Below are 26,284 nucleotides of genomic sequence, written 5' to 3' on the forward strand. Positions count from 1 at the left end.
CGCCATGCTCTCCCCTTTGCCCCCACCAGCCAGGCCGTCTCCTGCTGCACGCCTTTTCTGAATCCGTCCCTCTCGGAGGCGAAACGTGGCAGCAGACGTGGCCCCTATCACAGGCCATACCTGTGGAGCTGCCTCAGAGCGCTCCGGGGCGTAGCGCACAGGATCCTACCGGGGGAATCAATCAGGGAGTGTGTTATCAATCCCCCGGTATCGAGGCCCGTTTGCATGATTCCCTGACAAATATTTGCACTTCAAATATGCCCCTGTGCACGAATGAGCAGAGCATGAGCCAGAGCACGTAGGGCCGTTTACAGTGGAGATAGAGTAGAGCTCCGGGCCAGCTCCTGACCAGAGAGAGAGAAAGAGAGAGAGAGAGAGAGGAGAGAGAGAGAGAGAGAGAGAGAAAGAGATAGAAAGAGAGAAAGAGATAGAGAGAGAGAGAGAGAGAACTCCCGTCCTGCTAACACAGAGTGCCTGTGTTACATATGTCTCTCAGTCAGGGAGAAATGGAGCTCTCAGCTGAAGGAAGTGAAGTTGAGAAAGGAGGGAGATCATATGAAGATGAGGAAATGTATAGTCTAAAGAATTCTTGGGTGCACTGTTGCTGCACACTCAGTGAGTCACTAGGTCCTATTTGCATAGGGAGAGTAGTTAAGAGCTCACTAGGTCCTAGTAGTTCAAAACCTTGCTTAACGTAATAACACAATTATAACAATAATAGCAAATGCAAGGTTGCACACCCCTCTGTGTACTCTATGTTTGAGGGTGTGCTTACTCCGTTCAGAGAAGCAGGGGTTCTGTGCAGATCAGAGGGCCAGTAAACGTAATGGTGCCTCTCGGTGTGACTCTGGGGCCAAGGCTGAGTGCAGCGCGGGCCTCCTCCCTACAGGCAGCCTCCATTTGCCTTGTGGTTATGATATCATTACTAGAAAAGTCAGCGCGCACCCACCTAAGTGCACCCTGATACATGAAATATTTATACTGACTACAGCCCCCTCCGTCACTAGCACCACCACCACCACCACACCCATGCTGACTTCGGGCCCTGAAAAACCTCAGACTTGACACCCCCAGCCCCTCTGTGTGTGTGCGGTGTACCCTTGGTGGTCACAACAACACAAGGGTCACACCTCAAGCAAGGTTTTGGGAAACAGCTCAGAGCATTTATCACCAGGCTCCCAGTGAGATGCCATGTTTTTAACAAAGCCAGGGGCCCCCTCGACAGATACCGCCACAGACTCCAACGGTCTTGTGGGGACGTTCAGTCGTGTGGCTCTGCTGTGGGTGTTTGGACTTGAAGGGAAGGCAGCAGTCCAGAAGAGGAGTAAGCTGAGATCTCCGACAATGAGTGCGGTGGCGAGGGTCTGTCGATGTCCAGCTGGCTTCAGAGGGGCGATGACTGGAGCTGTTCTTATCTCAGACAGTGGCAGTGAGAAAGAGGAAAGGCCTGAGAGAGCGAGTGGAAGAGATAGAGAGAAAAAGAGAAATGGTGCGGGAGAGATAGAGAGAGCAACGAAAACAAAAAGGAAACGCAGCAAGTGAAAAGAGAGAAATTGTGGTCAGAGTGGGGAGGGAGAGAGAGAGGGACAGAGTAAATGAGGGGTTGCGTGCTGGGGGGGGGGGGGGGTGCGGGGGTTGTTATGGGATATTATGGGATGGGGGGTGATAATGAGGAGCAGGCCTGGTGGCAGCAGAGGCAGTCGTGGGCATCCAAACCTGCCTGCTGGAGCTGCAGAGTGTGCACACACACACACACACACACACACACACAGACAGAGGGAGAGAGAGAGAGAGAGAGACTATAGAAAGCTTCAGTTTCATCCCCAAGCAACCCGCCAATTAATCATAGATCACCACAAATGAGCCAGAAGACAGTCCTTTGCCAGCCTCTTGCCCTCTCCCAAGTGTAGTGGGACAGAGCCATTTGATTGTGGCCTATACGGATGACTCAACTGACACTTGGGCGCGTGCCTATCTGGGGCACATGGACCCACCTCATATGCCTATGTGAATTGTTGCAGACCACATCTTAAGGTTGTGTTATGAAAGGCTTATCAATACCTCAGCGAATCTTTCAGCGAATGTGCACGCCTGCTCTTTGAAGGATGTGTGTGTAGATACTGTAGATACAGGAGGCGACACAGAAAATGACTGGGAGAACAAAACAGAGCATTTTTCAACCTCCTGCCCAAGTCGTACACGCACACACACACACACACACACACACACACACACACACACACACACACACACACACAGACACAGACACACATTCACACGTGTGTGAGTGCCATCAAATGGACACAGGCCAGATCAGTAAACGAGTGATACATCGCCCATGGGTGCAGAGTGGAGGTGGAGGGGGGAGATATATTACCCAGGGGTCAGTAGAGAGGCAGCACAGGCAAAATCCATATCACCGCGTCTGGTGCCCCTCTTTATATCGTGATAAAATATTCAAATCCGGCCATTACCCCACATTAGGCCACTCTGTGGAGATGCCAGGCTCAAAACCACAGAATGTCCACATGTTCCCTCCCACATGCGCATGTGTGTGTGTGTGTGTTTTTCCTCTTGGCCCAGTGATAGTTGCATTAAAGTTGCCAAGCTCCATTAGAGAGTCCCCCACCTCCTTTTCATCCTGTGTTTGTGTGTATGTTTTATGTGTGGTTTCATGTGAGTGCATGTGGAGATGATATGGAGATCTATAAGAGAAGATATGGCTGGGTTGTGTGTGTGTGTGTGTGTGTGTGTGTGTGTGTGTGTGTGTGTGTGTGTGTGTGTGTGTGTGTGTGTGTGTGTGTGTGTGTGTGTGTGTGTGTGCGTGCGTGCTGACACACACACGTGTATATATTTGTGGTGAGGAAGACTCCAGGGCTTTTTTTTCTCTGCAGCTCACTTTGTGCGTCAAACAACTTCTAGGGTAGCCGAGCTTTCACAGAACGCATTTGTGCCACACACACACACACACACACACACACACACACACACGCATTCTCTCTCTCACACACACACACACACACACACACACACACACACACACACACGCATTCTCTCTCTCACACACACACCCACACACACACACACACACACACACACACACACACACACACACACCAACCCCTTCTCCGTCCGACTTTTAGTATTTATGTACTTCCCTCTAAAGTGTGTCACTTCCCTCTTCACAATACGTCATAAGCTTGGCCCTTGCAGAAGATTAGGGACTTTCAGATGAGAGGTGACAACCAACACTGAGTAAGTGTAATTAAGTCAAATCAACAATGGCTCTTGAGATTGATTGCAGATAAATGTGTTGTTGCTATTTTGGCAGTATGTCTGGTGATCAAGGGAAGCTCTTAATTGTCTTTTTTTCTTTTGCCACTCTGAAACATGGACCATGCCGTGAGCTTATCCAATATATTATGAACATGTTCTCATAACATGGGCTACTTGTAGTTCTCTTTTCAGACCATGCAGACCACAGACTCTTTATAAAGAAGCGGACTTTAGATTACAGTAAAGTAACCACAACCACTTCTCTTACACAGTGTCCGAACTGCATGCGTTGTGAGTGAGCGTTAACGTCAAAATCTGTTTGATGACGTTGTTTTCAATTGGACTGTCCTAACTGGATGTGACGCGACACAGTGGTGTAAAGCGCGATGCGGCGGGACATTTTGATCTGAACTTTGGCCGGACACCCTGTTTCTATTTTCTTTCTGTCGCTTGTGTTGTTCTGCTATTTTAAACGAGAAATATGTTTAACAGATTCAGTGTGTACAGAGAGCACCCAACGCTAGGACAGTTGGATGCTCGCATGCGGTTAGGTTAAGCTGTTAGCCCTCACCAACTTTCACCCAGATAGGCGCAAGTCAGGAGGACCAAGTTGTTGCTGAAAAAGACTGGTGGCAGGTTGGGCATGCTTGGTGCAGTGGGCGTTGGTGCGGTCCACTCGAGACACTCCACACAGGTTCTTAGATACCGCTCTATTGCTTGTTTCCCTCGCAGGGCCCAAACACACTGGTGGAGTTCTGCAAAGGCTTGCTCTGGGCCTGGATGATGAAGACATGTATCAGATTCCTCTGTTAAGAGGTAAGTCAATGCAGTGGTGAAGGGGAAGGAGAATTGGGTGGACTTCTCTATGGCAGGGATGATCCCGCTGACAAAGAACACCACCATTGTGGAGAAGTTCCCCTGGAGGCATCGTACAGTGGGGACAATGAGCTTAGATATATACCATGACTTGAAACCTATGAGTTGTTGAGGAACAACCCCTCTTGACTGACAGAAGATGGAAGATATTCTGAATGTTGGGAGCAACCAGTGTGGTGGCATCAATTGAGACAATTCTATGAAGTGACTGAAAGGTGCCATGTACCATGGGTGTGCCATGTGAAGCCATGATTTAAGGTTTGATGGAAGTTCTCAACCTCAGCCCGACAAAGAGACAACAGACGGTTGGACGGTTGCCCCGGTTTAGAAGACACAGCAAGATCCAGTAAGGAGCACAGATCTGAAGTGCCACAGATGAAGGGTGCCCCTTTGCCTCTATGAAATGGTTCCAGAGATATTCAAGGGATTAATCCTTTATATTAAAAAAAAAGCGTATGTGGAATCCAGCACATAAGGAGGACTAGGTTGAATGTCCAAGGACCGATTTTGTTTTGTTTTTTTGGTAGAGGTCTGATGCTTCAACTGGACCTGGAAGCCTTGCTTTGTGTTAAATGCAGACATCTCAAGTCTCCCGGAACTTCCGGGAGTCTCCCGCATATTGATAGTGGCTCCCTGACGCCCGCAAATTAGATAAAATCTCCCGGAATCTAGAGCAAGCGATCAAGAGCGCGCACGCGAGAGGGAGACCTAAAATTGCGTGTACATCTGAGTGTAGCGCGCACACGACAGGGGAGAGAGAGAGGGGTGGTGCGTGTGTGTCTGAGCGCATCCAAGACAGAGAACATCCTGATTGGCCTGTTTCGCTAAATCGACCAATCAGTTTTCAGTGTAGGCGAGCTTTTTATCTCTTTTCTCCTGAACTAAATTAGTTCAGTGTATCTAGGAACAGGAGATTCACGGCAGAGTCAGTGCCCCAAAAAAAAAAGAAAATGTAAGACCCATTTCAAAGTGTACCCTTGTTTATAAGAGTAAAAAATAATGATAGGCCTAGTCTTGCACGCTGCACTGTTTGTAACAGTGACTTTAGCATTGCCCATGGCGGGTTAAATGATTGCAAAAAACATGTTGAGGTGAGTTTAACTAGTGTCAATTCATGTGCATATTATTCAGGTCTACACTAGATGGCTAGTTGCCAAGGCTACATGAAAAGACCAAACTGCAAGATCTACATATTTTATGTTCACAATTACTATCTATATAGGCCTTCCTTATTTAGTGTACTGACTAGACATTATTGAACAAACATATTAATCTGTATTTCAGTATCTAAGTAGGCTAAACTTTTTTTTTTTTAGTATTTAGTATTTTATTTTATTTTATTTTGGGGGGGGGGGGGGGGGGGGGCTTCGTGATACCTCCCTGAAATGACTTTTTGCAGGTTGGGATGTCTGTAAATGCCCAGAACAGAGGTCTTCAAATGGTTAACCAGAAACAAAGCCCAGACTGTGAAGAATGTAGAATGAGCTGTTTTCATGTCAAGCTTTATCAACATATGCTTTGCCCTGGAACTTCTCAGATTCCACATTGTACAGATCTACTTTCTTGAGTTTACTAAGTTCTTCCTCAGTCAGGCTTGTGAGGTAGCCTCATGTGCTCACATACTTCATCAGTAATTTCACTGGTTGTGGAGAATGAGCACTTCTGCAATATGTCTGCAGTGTCCCACAGCACTGCACTGCACTGCATTGTAAGTATGATTGAGGACACTTACAGGGAGAGACATTGCTAGAGAATACGTACGTTTGTTATTTCACTGACATGGAGGAGTTGCAAAGTTACTTTCCTAGGGGAATTCTCCTGGGCCTAGACTCGTGTGCCCCACCAGTCTGTTTGACCTGACCAGACTGCTTTGCAATTCCACAGCTTGTCTGACTGTACGTGCTCTCTCTCTCTCTCTCTCTCTCTCTCTCTCTCTCTCTCTCTCTCATAACGTGGGCCATTAGGCTGTGTTTCTTGCACTTGAACGATACTTTTTTTAGCAGCAAAGGAGTGTAGTGATAGAGCGCTATTGTACTTTGCATGTGCATACACATACATATAGCACATATAAACACAACCACACCCACTCTCACTTCTACAGTCTTACAACTAGTATGTGCGTGCTTCCCTTCCAAAAGAAAGAGCAAAACAAAAATTGTGCACACACCATTCACACACACAGTTATGCACACACACACACACACACACACACAGTTATGCACACACACACACACACACACACAGAGAGGCAGTTTAAAGCACAAACCTAATGTGCTAAAGTTATATAACTTCTTTCAAAAATAGGTGTATGTGCAAACATTTTCCGAGAATCTGTTTTGGGTGCAGGTCCACCACCCAGTCATGCAAAGCCTTTGCACACACAGCAAAGAGTCAGTTCCAACATGAGCTAGTTACTTTGGTGTAGGACTCTGCACTGCAAAGCCGCCTAACAGCTAGCAACACCTTTCAAACAAGCCACCATTTTACTTTTGCAGTTACTTGATTCTTATTTTGGGTCTGCCGTTGGTCCAAGTCTTTTTGAGGAACAGTACTTTCCATTCTGTGGTTGTGGTTCCAACCTTAATGCTGACATTTTTTTAGGGCACAAGAAATCCTGAGTCATTCGGGCTGCTTTGGAAGCAGGGAAATGCAGGGATGTAGTGAGGTGGAACTGCAGACTGCAGATTCACTGAGAGAGGAAGGGGGGGGGGGGCTGAGAGCTGAGAACTCATTGACACACATAGGGCCTCTCATGACATGGTATAGTTCTCCTCATGGTTCCTGTTTCCTCCGTATCTTACCACATGCTCTCCCAAGTCTCGTGCTTCTGCTGCTACCCGGCAATGTTGTGTGAAATGATTTCATACTTGCAACACATGAACTTCTGCACAGACAAAATCTGTGTGTGTGTATGTGAGCATGTGTGTGTGTGTGTGAGTTGGTGTGATGGAAGATGGCAGGACCACGTGATTCCAAGGCGTGAATTTATCTCTGCCTGCAGGTCACAGAGTGAAAATGGAGGATCCTCAGAAGATGCCCTTCACAGACCGCATGAGTGAGATTGAGCGCTTCCAGAGACTCAGGATGACCAACAATGGCAACCGCCAAACCCACCAGGGCCACTTCACTTCGTCCACTTCTCAGCTTGGAGGTAGGAGAGACATCCACTCACCTCTCCATGGCACATAAACACACACACACACACGCCTACAGAAACACTATATTACACATGATTCTGCCTATAAATTAGAACCAATTATACACAGTTTTATATATGCAAGCTCAGATAGACCCACACACACATTAACACACACATACTGTACACATATTCATCCTAGCACACTCAACATTCGACATTACAACATACATGAGTAATTACGCATGAACTGATGGAACCACGCAAACTGACATACTGAAAGGTATTAAAAATCCAAGCCACGCAGCCATGTTTTAACTTAAACTGCTGTCGATCAGGGAAGAACAAAGAGCCAGGTAGGCCAACCTCTTCCAACAACACATAAATCCTCTCAAATCAGAGCTCACTACCATCTGCCCCCAAAGATATTTTATGCCACTCCATGCGACTACAACTCCCCCTTCTCACCCACTCTTTTGAATTGAATTGGCAATGTAAAAACAGTATGCCTCTATCATATGTGTACAATGTGACTGGTCTGGAAACTGATTGAAGGTAAGCAAAGCAGTAGGACAGATCTCCATGGTGGAGTGGCAGCCATGGCCTGTGCTGGGCCTATGTGCAGCCCTTGGTTGGGCGTAGAGTAGACAGCCATGCTTGATCCCACTCAGAGCCTTTAGAGCAGGTCTGAGACGAGTCTGACAAACAAAGGGATTCTGAGGGCTGCCAAGTGTATGTTTTAGCTCAGCGACAGGCTCAAGCAGGTAGAGGGGCTTGATTAGGAATTGCTGGAGGAATGTCTGTGTGTCTACGTTTGTGTGTGCCCACACGTTTGCCTATTTTTGTACATAACCGTCTTTGTCTGTCTGTATGTGTGTGTGTGTGTGTGTGTGGATTAGTAAATCTGTCCCTGAGTGCCCTGAGTATGTCGGACGACACTGGACAGGGTCAGGTAGAGGTTGGTCAGCGTTGCCAAAGCTCAAGTCCCTCTGCCATGCCGACCTCAGGCATCTCTCAGCCACACAACACATCTGCACCCACATCATGGCCAAAGCCAAAAGCATGCTCACCTCAACCAACAAGAGTGTTTGTGTTTGTGTTTGTGTTTGTGCGCTGATTGCAGATAATGAGGTGAAGACTATAGTCTGCCTTACTGCAAGTGTAATGGTGGGAGGTGTTGATTTGTGCATGAGGGAGGAAAGCCGCTTTCATGAAAAGAAGGCTTTCATGTCGGCGTGCGTTCGACACATTCGTCTCTCTGTGCCTGGAACTGTGAAGAGAGGTCTGCGACAACTCCACACCTATGCTCTCCCTCGCTCTTGATCGCTATGTCTCTCTCTCTCTCTCTCTCTCTTACTCTTTCGTTCACGCACACACACAAATACTCATTTCACACCAAGACACACCAAACCTTTCCACCCACTCAGTGGTTCTCATGGGTGGGGTCGGGGCAATGCAATAGGTGATACATAATTGTGTGTGTGTGTGTGTGTGTGTATGTGTGTATATACAGAGAGAGAATAAACAAAGATAGAGTGAGAAAGAGAAAGAAGTAGCTTTGTGATTGTGGCTGTCAGATCTCACACTGATCTTGTGAAGTTTTCCTGGTCGCTGGATGCCTCTTGAGCTCCATCGCCCAGTGCTGTAGTGAGCGTGAGTGCCTGTGGAGGGCTTGAGCCGCAGGGCTGAGCGGATCTGCTGAAGCTGCTCCCCTCTCTGTCTCTGTCTCGGTCTCTATATCCATAGCTGCAGGGGGATTTGGAGAGGAATTAGCCTTTTATAGAGCCGTCACAGCTCAAAGGCAGCCACCATTACAACACACACTCCCTAGCACAGACACAACACATTAATAGGGCCTATTTCTGCCGCCGGCAGTGTGTGTGTGTGTGTGTGTGTGTGTGTGTGTGTGTGTGTGTGTGTGTGTGTGTGTTTGTGAGGAGGGAGAGGTGTGTCCTTACCTCAAGCACATATCTTAATGTGTAATGTAAGTGACACAGAAACTTCCCTACAGTCATCAGTAAAATAATTTAATACAAGCAAGAGAGACACCAGTTCCCTGCTCCCCCCCTCCCCCACCCACCCACCCTCCTCATCAGATTTCTATGTGACACAATGTGCCTGGCATCTGCCTGTATAAATAGCACAATTGTATGACTCGGTTGCTGCCATTTCGGCTCCAGCAGAAATAGTCTCCTCATCACAGGTCACATTTAGCAAACATACGGCTCTGTTTACACGTAAACACATGCCACACACCTCCAGTCTCCTACACCGTGAACAGGCCTTTGTTAGATTTATAAGCCTTCAACACTTTGCAATTAGACTGCTCGGTTAAAAGAAATGTTCTTGACACAATGTGTAGGTCTTTTGTCACCCTGCAAGGGGCATCGTCCAGTGAGCGATCGTCTTGCTTGCCTTCGATGTGAAATGACATCAGGGAATGTGCTGACACGTCTAGCAGAGCACTGCCCTAGATTTGAAGAAAAACACAACATAGGCACACATTATCACACACACGCTCATACGCATACACGCATGACTGTAGTTACACACACACAAACACAACCAGCCCAGGGAGACAGACAGCCAGCCACACACACAAACACACATATACACAGGCACACACAAACACTCGCACACCCACCCACACACACACACACACACATACATACAAACATGACGTGCCAGCGCTGCGTACTATGTTAGTGGGCCAGACAGACGGAGTAATTAAGAGCTCATTAGCAGGCATGCAGCGACAGGACTTCTCAGCGCAGCTCTGTGCTGGCAGGCGCCGCTCTACACACTCCCTACCTGTTTTGCACTAGGCCACAGCCACACACACGAGCCCAAGAGACGTGCCGAGCGATAGAGAGAGAGAGAGAGAGAGAGAGAGAGAGAGAGGGAGGGAGGGAGGGAAGGAGGGTGAGAGGCAGCGCCCATATCTGTGTGTGGTTTTGTCTGTGCAAGTCGAGCAAATCCAACACTCAGACAAGTGGGGTTAAATTGTTATTCTGGCTTTTCCAAAGTCAGATGTGTGTCTGTATATGTCTGTGTAGGTGTGTGTGTTTTTTTTTCTTTTCGTTCCCTCCTCCTTCGGCGGTGATATGCGGAGAATGTTGTTGGCTTCCTTAAGCGTGGCAGAGGCACCCAGAAAGCGACGTCTGCATTCCATAAGACTCGTTTTAAGGGAACTGAAGGAAAGGACGGGGTGTGGGGAGTGGGGACTCGATTTCACAGACCCCACCGAATCAGGCCCATGGGCTCTGGCCTTTCCCCTCCGACGTGCGTTTTGTAAAAGGCAGACAAAAGGCCAAGCTCATTTCCCGGCCGCGTGTGTGCAGCGTTCGCAGCACCGCCAGACTTGTCCAGATGTTTTATCTTCCACTCGTCTACCCCGTACAAAAAAGCACCCCCAAGACAAAGGCGATATTATCTACCCAATCAGGCCATGGTGCGTTCAAAGGCTGTATCATCTTACGAACTGCTCGGTTCCAACACCTTTGTGTTCTTCGCCAAAAGGTAAGATATCAGATGCTGGCATTACCCGCCTTGCCATTCAGTCAAGTGCTCAGCGCTTTGATGAGAGCCCTAAAACCCCTGTATAATGCGTGTGTGTGTGTGTGCACATTTGTCTGTGTGTGTGTGTGTGTGTGTGTGTGTGTGTGCATGTGTGTGTGTTGTGTGTGTGTGCATGTGTGGCCATTGTGGATGGCTCCCGGCTTCTGGTTGAGTGATGACAGCCAATGATCAAACAAGCTCCTGGCAGAGCGGGTTGGGTGGGGTGGTGCAGGAGAGGGGGAGTAATACCTTGTAAAGTCCCGAGCTCCACTTCTGCGTCTTACCTTGTGAACAGCAGGCGGTCGTCAGTGTGTGTGGTAGGTGTTTGGGGAGGGGGTCAGTACAACCCACAGACTCCAGAGGATCCCCAGTAGACACAAAACCCAAGCAGAGTGCTCAGCATTAGCAGACTGAAACAACGCTGTGGTATTTCCCACTAACAACAGTGCAACACCACAAGAATGGCCTCAGGGCCTCCAGCAGTTGTCCTGGGTATATCAAAAAACATTGTATGCAGTGATCTCTGTAGTCGCCTTGCAGTGAATCAGAGTGCAGCAACCATCAACTTCCTGCTTCTCAAGAGGAGGCCGTGTTGTTTGGGTCCATCTACCCCCTTGTCCCTCCCACCCCTCCTCTGATACTACTGCGATCAGAGGCTTCCCATAAGGAGCTCATTAAGCATGTACAAGCACAGCGTCACTGCAGGAATAAGAGTAACAAGCTTAGTGCACAATGGGGTGAGTGTAGGACGCTTCACGACTGCTCAGGACACAGGTCCCCATGGAGGAGACTCAGGAGTCCTCACGGTCCTCCCCTGGGCTCGTTTGGCTTTCCCGTCTGGCGGACCGCAGAACGGACGCTTTGTTTGACAGATGCGCTTGGAGTGGATTCGCTTTCGCTTATTCGAGTAGAGTTTCCGCATTAAAAAAGAGACGAAAGATCAAAGATAAGGGAAACCCATCCAGGATTAAGGTGTCCCTGTAATGCTGACAAGGGTGTAGTTTGTGTGGTGTTGCTCTGGCGAAAGCCGGCAGCATATGGGAAGTGCTCCTGTGGGCATCGGCGAGTTCCTCTCCTTGCTCGCTGCAGTCACCGCAATCCATCTGAGGTGCAAACAAATCTCTCTCCAAAAAAAGTATCATCTGAAATGATCAACATAAGAAAAAATATGAATACATTGTGGGTGGGGGGACGACTCAGCAATTTATACTGTATGATAGATAGTTCAGTGAGGTCTATCTGTAATGAGAGATGTGACAAACAAGGCCAATGACAGACTTCCACCAAGAAAGGAGACGAAGAAAGAGAGGAGGAGGAGAGAAGAGAAAAGAGGAGAGAGGAAAGCAGAGGAGGTGGGGGGAGTGGAGAGGAAAGCAGAGGAGGGGGCTGAGAGGCGTGGGCCCTGAAGCAGGGCTGGAAGAGGGTATTTTTTGACCTTCATGTTTCTTTTTACTAATGTTTTAAGCGGGAGTGCATAAGACATATCAAATGTCCCGTATAAGCTAAATGGTGGCTGTGATCCCTTCTTCCGGCACCTAAACACTCCCCCCCACCCCTCTCTCTCTCTCTCGTTCTCTCTCTCTCTCTCTGTCGACGCCCAGGGCCAGAGCGAAACAGGAAGTCGGCACAAGGCCCGGCATTCAGAGTGTCTCAATGACATGCTTCATTATGGTGGGCGCGTAGCACACCCCTTTGCAAATGCGGCCGCCATCTTGGCTCCGCAGCCCTTTCATCTCCCCGGCCAGCGCTGTAGTTCACAAGGCCAAGGCCTGTTTATTTGGGTCCGCTAGCATCCAGCCCCGTCAGCCTAATTCGCTCATCTGTGTGTGATGCTTGCTTCATCAGCTGACATATGCTAACGCCGCCCTTCAAGCGTCTGAACACACTACGCAACATTAATATTTCTGTTTTTTGTTTTTTTTCATTTGTATCTCTTTTTTTTTTATCCTTTTAGCCCCGCCCCTGAAGGGACGCTCTTAATAACAGCAGTAATCTGTAGCGCCGCTATTGACGTTGTCCCCCGGCCAATCAAAATATTTGAAGGAAATGTTTATTTTCTTGAAGGAATGGCGGCAGCTGCAGTGTGCCACTGGTGAATAAGCCCATTTATGTGTAAGAATTTGCCATTGTGGAGAGAGGTGCGCGAGAGAGCCTGGTCGAGGAAGCAGAGCAGAGCCATTGAGGGAACACAGACGCTTACAGCTGTGCTTGATGTGTGTGTGTGTGTGTGTGTGTGTGTGTGTGTGTGTGTGTGTGTATGAGAGAGAGAGAGAGAGAGAGAGAGAGAGAGAGAGAGAAAGAGAGAGATAGTGTATGGATTTAGTGTAGACGGGTGCAAGTGTGCTCAGTTTTGTGTGTCATTATATAGCGCAGTGTTTGCAGAGTGGTGTCTATGTGTATGTTTGTGTGTCCGTGCGTGTGTCCACGTCTGTGTGTGTGTGTGAGTGTGAGGGCTTAAGGTCGATGTGCCTGTGGGTGTAGTAGTGGCTTGGATTCCCACAGTGTTTGACGGTACGTGATGGTTGGCTTGTAACAACTAAGCCATCTCCGACCCAGAGCAAACAGCCGCTATTTGCATGTCAAATTGGCACATCCCTGCGGTGTGGCCGTTGAGTGTGAAGCAGAGTCCCACACGCTCCCACACACCACTTATTTCACTTTTTCTTTTACCCCTTAGACCAACTGGTATCCTATCACACACACACACACACACACACACACACACAGTCACATGCAAACCTAAAAGCCCCAAAATATCTCCTCAGCTCTCTGTTCATCACATCACAGGCCAGTAAGACTTCTCTGCCCCCCCATCCTCTCTCTCTCTCTCTCTCTCTCTCTCTCTTTCTCTCTCTCTCTCTCTCTCCATCTCACTTTCTCTTTCTTCCTCCTACCCTTTTCTTCCTCTCCCTCTGCCTCACTCTGTCTGTCAAATCAAATCAGATCAAATCTACAGCGCTGCATTGGCATGAGCGAGTGACTTTTGGTTGCCAAAACCATATGTATAGGACATAAAAGAGTAGAGCTCTCTTTCCCCCTCTCTCTATATATACACCTATCATTCTTAACCCCCCTTCTCTCCCTCTCTCTCTTTCTCACCATCTCTCTCTCTCCCTCTCTTTCTGTGCCCCTTGTGCTGAGTCAGCCCTGTCAGCAGCCTCCAGCTCCACACAATGCTCCTCTGAAACGTTGGCCATGGAAGGATCTGGTGTTTTTGGAAGCACTTAAGGCGGAATCCCAGAAAGCCTTTCATATCTGGAACACAACACAGAGTTTTTCACACACACACACACACACACACACACACACACACACACACACACACACACACACACACGCACACACACACACGCACACACACACACACACACACACACACACACACACACACACACACACACACACACACACACACACACACACACACACACACACACGTAAACAATGGCAAATGACAAAATACACTCTGGGAGAGCGATACACAGGTGTGTCCCAACACACTTAATTTATGACCCTTGTTTCCCAACAACAACAAACCATTCTCATCAGAGTCAGAGCAGTGGAAAGTTTCAAACACGCCGCACACACACGCACACGCCTGGTCCCCCCTGACAGGAATGCGGCATAGGTATGTGCCATTTAGAACGTGATGCCAATAACACCAGGAATGTGCGGCCTTCCCCCAACCACGGCAGCACGATAAGGCATAAACATGACCACTGTGACGTGTGGAGAGGGGACTGAGGCCCACCCTGCCACATGTGGGAACGTGTGTGTGTTTGTGTGCGGTTGTGTGTGTGTTCATATACGTGTGACACAATCTAGCAGTCAGCGCGTCACTCCCCAAAACAGGCGTCAGCTGGCAAGATAAAACAAATCAAAATTAGTGTAAACAATCTGAAATGCCTGAATTGTTTGTCATCAGCAGCTTCCATGGAGCAGGTTGAAAAGCCCAGGGGCATTTCTGCATCAGTCAAATGTGTCTGATTGATGTATCAATTACACTCTGTAGCATGCCAGGCGGCCAAGGCCGTAAAGCTTTGAAGTGGAGTGTGGTGGTTGCCAGTACCCACACTAGTGAAAAACAGGGAATGTGCAGGCCTGATCAGTGATCGTTTGTTTCTGTCTGTGCTCTTCTCGTGCAGCCCTGTGGTCAGAGCAGATGGACCCCTCAGGAGGCATGAAGCCCTGTAAGGTGGAGGAGGACCTCCGCTGGACAGGTGAGACATCCGCTGCAACACCACCTCACCACACACACAAACACTCAACACTGAAGTACACACACACAACATGATCTAGAACATGATACAGGACTTCGTGATTCTATTCATTATAATGTAGAATCGGGCATCAAAATGTGAGTCTACTGATTAAAATGTAGAATCGGGCATCAATAAGTAATTAAAAATGTATTCGATCATTTCTTTTTTAGGAAACTGTAGATGATATGGCTCAGTGAGGTTAGCAGAGGGTGGGAAAGGGGTGTGTTGCACTGGGGTGACAGGCCCAAGTGAGTAAACAGATGTGGTGGCAAGAGGAGAAGGGGGGAGGATATGTAGAGGAGCTGCTGTGTGGTGGCAAGAGGAGAAGGGGGGAGGATATGTAGAGGAGCTGCTGTGTGGTGGCAAGAGGAGAAGGGGGGAGGATATGTAGAGGAGCTGCTGTGTGGTGGCAAGAGGAGAAGGGGGGAGGATATGTAGAGGAGCTGCTGTGTGGTGGCAAGAGGAGAAGGGGGGAGGATATGTAGAGGAGCTGCTGTGTGGTGGCAAGAGGAGAAGGGGGGAGGATATGTAGAGGAGCTGCTGTGTGGTGGCAAGAGGAGAAGGGGGGAGGATATGTAGAGGAGCTGCTGTGTGCTGTGCCTGCTCGGCGTGGCTCTCTCACTGGCGCAGTGCGGTGTGAGTTTTGGCCTTGGCGTATCTTCTGAGGCGTTGGGTTGTGGCCGCGGGCAGTGCTGGTGCCGGCGCATTCCTCCGACGCCCACTCTGCTCCGCCCTCACCCAGCTGGCATCCCTTGCACGCCCCGTGGCAATATGGCCACTGCTTTTCCCGCCAAGGCTGGCCGCACGCCAACGAGTACTGAATCACGGCCACACTCCCCTTCTCCTTCTTCACCATCACACGGACATTTGCGTATGGCACCGTGGGTGGCACTCTGTGACTGACTAATTAAAAATTCCACTCTTTCATTGCCTTCTCTCTCTCTCTCCCTCTCTGTCTCTTTTCCTCTCTTCATGTGTCTGCCCTCTGAATGATTAATGGCCTTGTGAACAGACACATGCGTGAGTTTGAGTTTTTGTAAAGGATCTGTGACTCTGACTCTGGCTCGGCAGTGTCTTCCCTGAGAGAGGAATGGGGTGTTTTCATTTCATGCGATTGCATAACTGCCAAGCAGGATATTTACTAGAGAATGCAGCCATGGATGTGGAGGCCAGCGAGAGTCACCTGGCCCTACAGAGCTGTTTCAATAACACACACACACACACACAAACACACACACACACACACACACACACACACACACACACACACACACACACACACACACACACTCACCTAAACACACACACACACACACACTCACCTAAACACATGCGTACAAATCAAAGATTTGACAGACATTGCATTAATGTGTGTTTGTGTAACACAGACGAGAAGGGAAAAAAGAGTGAAGGAATGTTGGTAATTCAATGCAGCCTGCAATCATCTCTGTGTGGGTTCCTGTGTGACTTTGTCATCTAGTCTTCTGAGGCAAAGAGCACTCAGCCGTCGTGTGTACTGTAGGTCACCTCCTGCATTCACCTCCACCTGATCCGTCTGGGCCCAGGCGCACCTGCGTGAGCTGCAGAGTGTCATCCTGAGTCATGCCTGTTGTTTTATACAGCCTCATGTCCATGCGTATCACTCTCAGTAAGATGGGGGGGGGGGGGGATTTGCATGCGACATGGGGCTGTGGTGGCAGGAGCCCTGGGTGCCTGCACAAACACGCGGCCTTCATTTGTGTTCATTTGAGTCTCCGATTCTTTGGCCTGTGGGAGGCCCGTCATTTCCATCCAGCGCTCCATCTCTGTCTGACCCTCACCAGCCTTCGGCCACGCAGCAAAGCCACTGCAGGACGGGATCATCAGAAGAGAAAAAAGTAAACATGAGCAAACCCACACAGGACACAGATACACATCAATCAGTGCAAACACAAACAGGTTAGCGCTGCGTGGAAGTGGCCAGCCACTATGTAATCGCATCTTTCGTTGAGCGTCACGGAGCGTCCAGTGCTCTCTACCAATCCCGCTCTCGACCACACCACCTCATTTGCCTGGGACACCACGCCACAGCTGTGAGCCCTCAAGTCCCCCCAGCCCCGGTTTGCATTGGGGTCGTGTAAACACACTTCACAGGTGAGAGCCAGCATTTGCATGGGTGGTCTGGGCAGCCCCTCTGTGCACACACACGCCCGGGCCGCGCCCCAGCGCTAGCAACCGAAGGCCGTTTCTAGTGTAGGCAAATGAGGCTAACCTCCGCGCGGACCAGGGTTACACGCTTCAGTGTAGACTAGTGGACTTCTGGGCAAAGCCAACAACCCACTCAGGTGAGAACACACACAGAGATGTATGCAGGTACAGGCCAACGTGCTTACAGGAGTAGGTATATTCTAGATGTGTGAAAATTCATATTCATACATGCACACGCACACATACACACACACACACACACGCACGCACACACACACACACACACACACACACACACACACACACACACACACACACACACACACACACACACACGCACACACACACACACAAGAGTCAACCACATATTCACAGACTTTGCCAGTTATGACTCCAGAACGCTATGTCCTCTATAAAAATCCCAGAATACTCAGACATCCTCTAAGTGAGTAAGAGAAAAGGAGCGAGAGAGAGAGAGAGAGAAAGAAAGAAAGAATAAAAGAAGAAAGAGGGACTAAAAGAGTGAAAACAGTCAAACTCTGGAGAAAAGTGAGAAACGGTATGAGTCTGCCACTGAGGAAGAAAGAAACAGAGAAAGAAGGAGAGAGAGAGAGAGAGAAAGGGGGGAGAGAGAGGGAACATCCGAGACGGTGGGTCGTGCCAGCTTGCCCTCTGGGGTCCGTCCCCTCTCTGCCGTCCCTACAGCCGAGTCAACACATTTCAGCTGAGCCTAATGGGGATCATGTGTGTGTATGAATGTGTGTGTGTGTATGAGTGTGGATGTGTGTGTGTGTTTGTGTGTGTGTATTTTACCACAAGCTCAGCATTCTGGCGTACACCTAACAGGAACAAAGGAGGTTAGAGAGAGTTCCTTCAAGACCGTTTCAAGGAGGAAAAAAATGCACAGGGTGGATTTCAGACAGCCGGCAAGTGTGTGCCAGTGTCTGTGGCACTCACAGATTCTCTGATGCCGTGTGCCAGGCTGTGGTTGCCATGGTCCACTTGGACTCTCGCTCAGTCTAAGAGGAGCGCTCCTGCACCTCCCACGATGCTGAGTCGAGTGTCCACTCACTGTCCATAATGGAGCCAGACAGCTCAGCTGAATGGGACTCGGGTGAGGTGCTACTTAGTGTCACCTCAGCCTCCCCCCTCCACACACACACACACTCTCACACCCTCCAGACCCCCACACCCTCCCTGCCTTGTTCTGGCAGTGAGCCCACATTCTGCTGGCGACGGGCAGGGAGAGTGAGCGGGAGCTTACCGGGAGTCCGTGAGGAATTAGCAGAGCCGACTCCTCTTTTCCCGAATCAACAGCAGCTGAAAGCTCAGATTTTCCTTGCGTGAAATCAGATACGAGCCCCCCGCTCTCGTGCCTGCTAGACTCTGGAAACAGAAAAAAAAAGCAGAGCACACCCACCCCCCCCCCCCCCCTTCTCTCTCTCTATCCCTCTCTCTCTTTCATTCTTTCACTACAACTCACTCCTCCCTTTACTTTCAAAAAAGAAAGAAGAGAATTTCAACTGTAGAAAATGTTCTGGAGAAAAAGGAAAACAGCAGCCGTGGAAATTGCAAAGGAACTGGCTTTTTTTCCCTTCTCTGTGCGCCTGAAAACGGACCCAGTTCTCCAGACGTTTCAACGAGGCTGTGGCACGCAAGTTCGGCATCCTCCACCCCTCGGGGCGGTGGCATGCGAGCGCTTGCTTTCACACAAATACAGCCCTCTCTTTCTTCCTCTCTCCCTCTCTGCCCTGCGCCTTCCCAGCATCCTCTGGGAGAGCGTGGGCACGGCTATTCTCCTGCCCCACTGTCAGCAGGCAGGCAAACAAGATAAATATGTCACAGACAGGTGTAAAGGTGTGTGCATGTGTGTGTGTCTGTGTCTGTGTGTGTCCGTGTGTCTGGGTATGTTTGTATGTCTGTGTGTGTGTGTGTGTGTGTTTGCACTGTTTGTGTTTGTATAGATATGTGCTTATGTGTGAGTAAGTATGTGTGTACATATGTTTGTGTGGTCATTGTTAGTGTGTATGTATGTGTGTGTGTGTGTGTGATGATGTTTGTGTGTGTGTGTGTGTGTGTGTGTGTGACGGCATACAGCCCACAGGTGCAGAGATTCGCATCACACCTGCTCGCATGTTGACCCATGTCTGGTCATTGACGCACAGGACATGAAACCCAAACCAGTTCCAGACCTCAATTACCTGTTACTTCACCACACTCTCATTCCTAAGCCCACCAGACAGAGAGAGTGATAGAGTGAGAGAGAGAGAGAGAGAATGAGACAGAGAGATGAGTACTGGTAAGTCAGTGCGACAAAGATGGTGAAAGTCAGTGGTTAAAGAATCTCTCATGTGATGATTAGTCCACAAGCACCAATGTGCAGATTCTTAGGAGAAGAGGAGCCAAAACCCCTTTTCCCTGTTGTCAGTCTTGGGTGCATGGACATCATATGTACAGTAAGCTCCAAACATGAACTTGAAGAAGTCTGTAGCTGCTGACCTTGAGTTTCAGACCAGAACAGCATTATCTCCATACAGCAATCTTGTGATCACTGTCCCTCTGGACACTACACTCCCTGCAGTTCCTGCAGACTTCAGCAAGGGGTCAGCAGAGAGCAGTTTCACAATACCCCCTGTGCTAGATGAGCACTTAAGTTGCATATTTAGCAGCATATGATAAATACAGTCTTTAGCATCCCACAATGGTTAGTCAGCACTTTGGCATGGGCGGGCTGTTTGCGTTAGCAGTTCTATGGAAATCATAAAACGTAAGTCATTACTGGGTTGATGGTTTAACAGTACTAGGCTCCAGGTTGGAGCATGTTCCTCTCGGCCCCTGGGGCGTCTGGCCTCACCTCGTTTGCTCCCTGTATGAATATGAAGCGCTGGAATGCCGAAGGTGAGAGATCACACAGGATCTTAGTGCTACCTGTCCAAAGGATGATTTAATGAACAGTTACCCAGACAGGTAGACTAATAATGTCTATTCACACTTCCCTCACACACACATACACACACACCTGTATGATTTATGAAGGAGCGCATGCTGCCAACTGCGCTATCAATGTATACAGTGAGCCATGTGTGCATACAAGGCCGGCTTTTCAACTTCCATAGGGTGAAAGTATGTTGCTCAGTCTAGTTTGTCAGGATGTCTGGGTAAAAGTGACTAATAGCTGACAGTCGTCTATTTCAGATCCTGTCTAAGGCTATAGCTTTCCCTGACTTCCTGTTATCAACTTTCACATTCATTAAGCCAAACTTGTCATCAGTCTGTGTCAGTCTACTATTGTCTGTAGCCTCCTTGTCAGATTTGATGCCTGATGTGAGCATTTTAGTATTGCAACATTTTTAATGATTCCCACACCTCCCACCATCTTATACAATTTTATGGCACATGTTGTCATTGTGCCTGATGTACTGTGTGAGCTTGACAGAAAACAAAGTGTTTTCTTCTCTCAGTGTGTTGTCAGCACAGACTTCGATCAAAGTCTGTGGATCAAAGAGTGATGTGTGTTTCTGTTTGAAAATGTAAATATATATATTCATGACATGTATTTCATGCTAAGATTTATTTCCTTATAATCTATTTCAGATTTCCTTTCAGGAACATTCCTACGAACTCTGTTGTATTGTGCTTAGCTTCTCTTCAGCTGGTGTGCACTACTGTTAGCGATTATGCTAATGTTTTTCTTCTTGTCCCTGTTTGTTTTCTGTCAGGCACCACCGAGCTGTTCCCTCAGAGGTCCTTCCCGGCCTCCCTGTCCCCCCTGCCCCGCTTCCCTGACCCCCACGTCCACTACCCCGGGGCCTTCACCTACTCGGCCAACCCGTCCAGCACAGCCATCGGTGGCCTGAGCGTCACAGGCATGTCGTCGGCCCGCTACCACACCTACCTGCCGCCGCCCTACCCAGGCAACCAGAACCAGAGCTCCCACTTCCAGGCCAACTCTTCGCCGTACCACCTGTACTACGGCACCGGCTCGGGCTCGTACCAGTTCTCCATGGTGCCGGCCGGCGGAGCGGGCAGCGGTGGCGTGTCGGGCGCGGGGGCCGGCGAGCGTTCGCCCACCCGCATGCTGAGCTCCTGCACCGGGGCGTCGGCAGGCAGCGGCAGCGGCAGCCTGATGGGCAACCCCAGCCTGAGCAGCCAGAACGACGGAGTGGACGCCGACGGCAGCCACAGCAACTCACCCACCGCCATGACCGCCTCGGGCCGCATGGACGAGTCCGTCTGGAGGCCCTACTGAGGGCCCGGGTCTGGGGCAAGACTCGGAGGAAGAGAGGAGGAAGAGAAGAGAAGAAGAAGGAAGAGGAGGTGGAGAACGAGAGAGAGAGAGAGAGAGAGATTACATGGTAGTTGAGGGAGGGGTGGAGAAATGAGTTTGAACGCAGAAGTTAGATTATGTAAATGTTTGAAAGAAAAAAAGCAACCAAAAAAAAATTGCTGCATGTTTTGTGTGTCAGTTTGTCTCTTAGCCTTTCCCACTCTGCTTTTTTTTGTGTCGGTTCAAAGTATCTGATGGAACAATTCATTTGCATTCTGAGTTGTTTCAAATACTCATTATGTCCTTTGAAAAAAAAAAAACTTTCTGACTCTCCTCTTGACCGAAGAGCATTGACTCGATTGGACAGCCACAGCAAAAGAAAGATGAACTGTATATAGATGGAAATGGTGCGAGTAACAGCTATAGTAATATATCCACAACTCTGTTGAGATGTCTTGAAAAATAAAATAACCAAAGACTGCATCTCCCAAAATGCTTTGCCTTCCAGGATCCTCGCAGCAGAACAATTACCTGTCCTTGTACATTGACTGTGTTACTTCAGCTGCCATGGAGGAGCCATTGATCTGTCACATGAAATGGAACTGTTGCCTCCATGCCAATGTTCTGTACCTATTTTGATGTAAGGAGAATAACATGTCTCTCCAGGATAATGCCTCTTCTCCTATCCTGAATGCCAGCAGTCCATAGAATGCAGATCAGATTGCTTGCAATGCATTTGAAATTAAGATGGCACACACATCGGTAACAGCACACAGTTTTCTGTATCTTAGTCACCGGGTATCCTTTTGTTCTTGTCCCACATGCAGCACAGTAATATGTAACATAAGAATATTCTAAGAGCGCAGCCACTTTTACAAGACGGGTTCAATAGACACTCCTAAGTATTTAAGAACCTGAGAGAAAGAGTGTAGCCTTTGTGGATTTTTTCCCAGAAGTATGGAGAATTTATGGCCCACGGATATTAATAATCAACATTTTTCAGATTTCAGATTTGCTGTTTCGGTATCACAAGTTCTACTATTTGTCATGTTTATTTTCAACTGAATAATGTGGGATTTTTTTTATTTATTTGAGCCAATTATTGTGTTCCTGTGTGTTTCTGGGTCATTTTTTCCTGATTTACTTTTTTCTCCTTTTTTCTTTATTTTCATTTAATATAAAGTTTTGCTACTGTAATATATTACTTTAAATTATAAAAAACATGTTTTTAATGTAATGTTATTTTCTGATTTAGCTTTGATGCACTAAAAGTGTTATTTAAAAAAAAGAAAAAAAATAGGTCATTGTGAACCACAAAATAGCAATTTCCAAGCTTTCTTCGCTAGCCAAGCCTAAGTGTATAACCACAAACTTCCCAGAAATCCTAGCACCATGCCCTGACCTTACTTCTCTTAATAGAAAGCAGCCACATTGTGGGATGATGCAAAACTGACCACACTTTCCTGTCCCACTTTCCGTGTTCAAGAGTCCTGCATTGACTGCCCCGGCCTTGTTGGTCGACGCTATCTTACGAAAACACACATCGCTGTTCAAAAGTAGCTCACAGCACATACTGTACATCCCCAGTTGCCTTTTTATTATTTTCCATTGGAGCTTTTGAAACTCCAGACGATAATTGGTTGTATTGAAAAAAAGTAGCAAATCACCACAATGGGAAGGATAAAGTGGACAAGTGACACACATGCACAGGGACTAAATGCACTCCAGGTGTGAATGGGAACAGCCCCCCCTCCCTCCATCACTCCTGATGCCTTTCCCATGCCCATGTTCCAACACACCTGATCCCTGTGCCTGGGGGGTAGGGGTGGCAAAGGACTGAAGATAGCACACAGTGAGAGAGAGAGAGAGAGAGAGAGAGAGAGTGAGTGTGTGTGTGTGTGGTGTGGTGTGTGTATGTGGTGTGGTGTGTGTGTGTTTATGGTGTGTCTAAGGAGTAAGGTATTAGAGACACACATATCTGCTTACATGCAGCCGGGTGCCACAGGGCAACCTCCTGGCCAAACGCATGCCCACTGCAGGGGCCTCTGTCTGTTTTTGATTTGTTGGGCCCTTTGATGCCATTATTGAGGCTGATTACCCCCTTCTACCCCATTGTAGTTTGCACATAACTAATGACAGGGGGGCAAAGAGGGCCATGCTGTAACTGATGAACAGATGAGAGGGTCTGAGGGAGCAAGGGAGCTCAGCACTCGGGACATGAAGTCAGGTCTCATGCGTTACAGGCCTGCCAGAGGGAAGGGCGTGGGTCCTGGGACAGGATGAGAGGGGAGAGGAGTACAGGTGTCCTCCAGGAGAACCTTTGTCACAGGACATCCATCATGAGTAAAGCTCAAACAAGGACCGGCTCTAGTTCCCACTCCTAAATCACTGTGTAAATAGTAAATATGAGAAAAGTCTACTAGACAATCAAACGTTCTTAGCGGTTTGCCATCAGATCATCCTCAATTTCTCTCAATCCATCAGGCGGAAACAATCTTATTTAATAGGGATTAGAAGACTTGTGCTTTGTAACAATCACTTACTGTGCTTGTACTTTTTGCCATCTGTGCTGTAATGAAGTGAAGGCAAATGGAGAAGCCATGTCAAAGGCCATGTTGCACAACAATAGATCCAAAGGTTGGGTGTAATTATTTATTTTCTATTGAAACTTTCTGGTAAACCTTGCATTATATGCTTGCTGAGATGCAACAGGTCTGAATTTTGAGATGTCTTGGTTCCAACATGGCATCCTGTGAAGCTTAGCTTATGAGGACAAGAAGCACAACTAGATTCTAACTGTATCACATGTGGGACAAAAAAGCACAATGGGTTCTTCTGAAAGAACATGTCCTCCCTTTCATCCAATGTACATTGTAATTTTGTCAATGCTTATGTTATGTGCAAATAATGTAGTTTTGTTTTGATGCATTTTAATTAAAAAAACTCACAAATTTCTGCTTGTACTACTTGCCTTCTATGTGCTTTGTCTTCTACCATACGAGTAACTCACACATTGCCAATGGCAACACATTAACTCTTTTATTTATTTAACTTTAGCCTAAGCATTTACTCTTCAGACTGAGTTCCCTGTTAAATGTTTATCAGACTTGACGCTGCCTGTGTTCACTCCATATTCTGGCATAAACACACCAAGCCATACAGCATAAGCAGTGAAGTGGTCTGTGTTTGCTTGAAAATGAACTAAACTGATGACAAAGAATTCTCTTTCCGTTTCATTGAAATTAAATAGGACAGCTTTGCTGGGTTTTGGAAATGTAATATTGTAAAATCCCAGCACTATAGACTAATGTGGTTAATGCAATGACAAGTATTGAGTAGTGATCGCAAGCTGATTATAAAACATCTCCCCTGGGTTGCCATCAGTTAAAACAGAATTGGAGCGAAGAATATGTACAAACTGAAACTTCCAAACTGATCTGGAGCCAGTTATTTTGTTCCCTCCTAAATTACAATTTCAAGCTTCTAGTCAGCAAATCAGCGGGGCTCCATACACCTGCTGTTTAAATAATCCGTGTGCCTCCTATTAATTCCACTGTGCCACATCGCTGCCGCTGGTGGGGACGACGCAGCTGTCAACACATGGCGGCGGCAAGCCCCGATGTCCATAAAAACTGGAATCTGACACCAAGCCCACCACATCCACTCAACCCGTGTCAGCAAGTTTTCACTTGTTAAAATACGTGAAGAGAGGGAGGAGAGCATCCAGCATCCCATTTTTCCACCTTTTTGTTTGTTTTTCCATTCAAAACTATTTCATATTTCTTAAGAGTGATGGGTTGGGTGCCCGTGGTGACCAACTGAGTTGGCACGACGGTGCTGGACATTCCAGCCACAGCATTCCGAATAGTTATGAGGTGTTTAATTTGGGCTTTATTCATTGCTTTGTTGTTAACTGTTTTTGGAATTTCAAAATCCACAGATGCATTGACTCCCCCCATTCCTAAAAACCAATTCTCCCATTCCCACTCAGCCGTTCCCTTCGAGTTCAAATTAGTTCCCTAAATCTGACACTGCTCTTGTGTTTCTTCCATCTTCTTCCTTCTGTCGTTATCTCCCCCTCTCTCTCTCTCTCTCTCTCTCTCTCTCTTCTCTTTTCATCCATCTTTCAAACTCCTCTCATCATTGCCGCTTTGTGTTCGTCAGAAGGGCAGCCTTGGCACAGTAACAAAGTGCTGGGACGGACCCACGCGTGCGAGGGGAGAACTGCATTTAATTAGCCGGAGCGCAACCCCCTCCAGGCAGACATGAGTAACACTTCACCCGCTGAGGGATTCTCACAGAGCTGCGTGATAGCATTGGATCAGACAGAAGGGGCCACAATCAATCTACACTGTGGCCTTTGACGTGTCATATTCCATTTCAGCATCACTGTCGGCTGCGAGTTCCCCCCAAACTTCTCCCCGTTTCACCAAAACTGTTATGGCACTTCTGAGGAACGAGTTTCGTCCTAGGCGCAATATTGAAGTTCACAGGAGTGCTGCACATGGCCCAGGAAAACTGGTGTTTGGCGTCTGCTCTGCGCCGCATGTTGTAACTTCTCCAGCCTCGATTATCGGAACACTTCCTGACTTTTCATCGCCATATTCCAGTTGTCTCGCACGGCCTGCGCTGCAGAGGGAGCGGAGCACGAAAGACAGGATGGTAAGCTTTCAATTAGCCATAGGGCTCAGGAGAATTCCTCTTTCTCTCTTCACACACTGG

General features: G+C 48.0%; 1 protein-coding gene across 3 annotated transcripts in view; it reads left to right on the forward strand.

Annotated features, from left to right (window-relative positions):
• Window positions 1-24,515, forward strand: part of runx3 (RUNX family transcription factor 3) — a 58,543-nt gene extending 34,028 nt beyond the window's left edge. The window contains exons 6-9 of one of the 3 annotated variants that reach the window (XM_042071975.1): window positions 4,009-4,092; window positions 7,154-7,303; window positions 14,992-15,066; window positions 21,015-24,515. In XM_042071975.1, coding sequence (XP_041927909.1) covers window positions 4,009-4,092; window positions 7,154-7,303; window positions 14,992-15,066; window positions 21,015-21,544 — 839 coding nt within the window. In that variant the 3' untranslated portion in view covers window positions 21,545-24,515. The remainder of the gene's footprint in view (window positions 1-4,008; window positions 4,093-7,153; window positions 7,304-14,991; window positions 15,067-21,014) is intronic. The other 2 variants (XM_042071976.1, XM_042071977.1) reach the window with 2 other exon arrangements.
• The last annotated feature ends 1,769 nt before the right edge of the window (window positions 24,516-26,284 follow it).

Source organism: Alosa sapidissima, chromosome 19 (genome assembly GCF_018492685.1).
Source record: "Alosa sapidissima isolate fAloSap1 chromosome 19, fAloSap1.pri, whole genome shotgun sequence".
In the NCBI taxonomy this organism is placed as follows: domain Eukaryota; kingdom Metazoa; phylum Chordata; class Actinopteri; order Clupeiformes; family Clupeidae; genus Alosa; species Alosa sapidissima.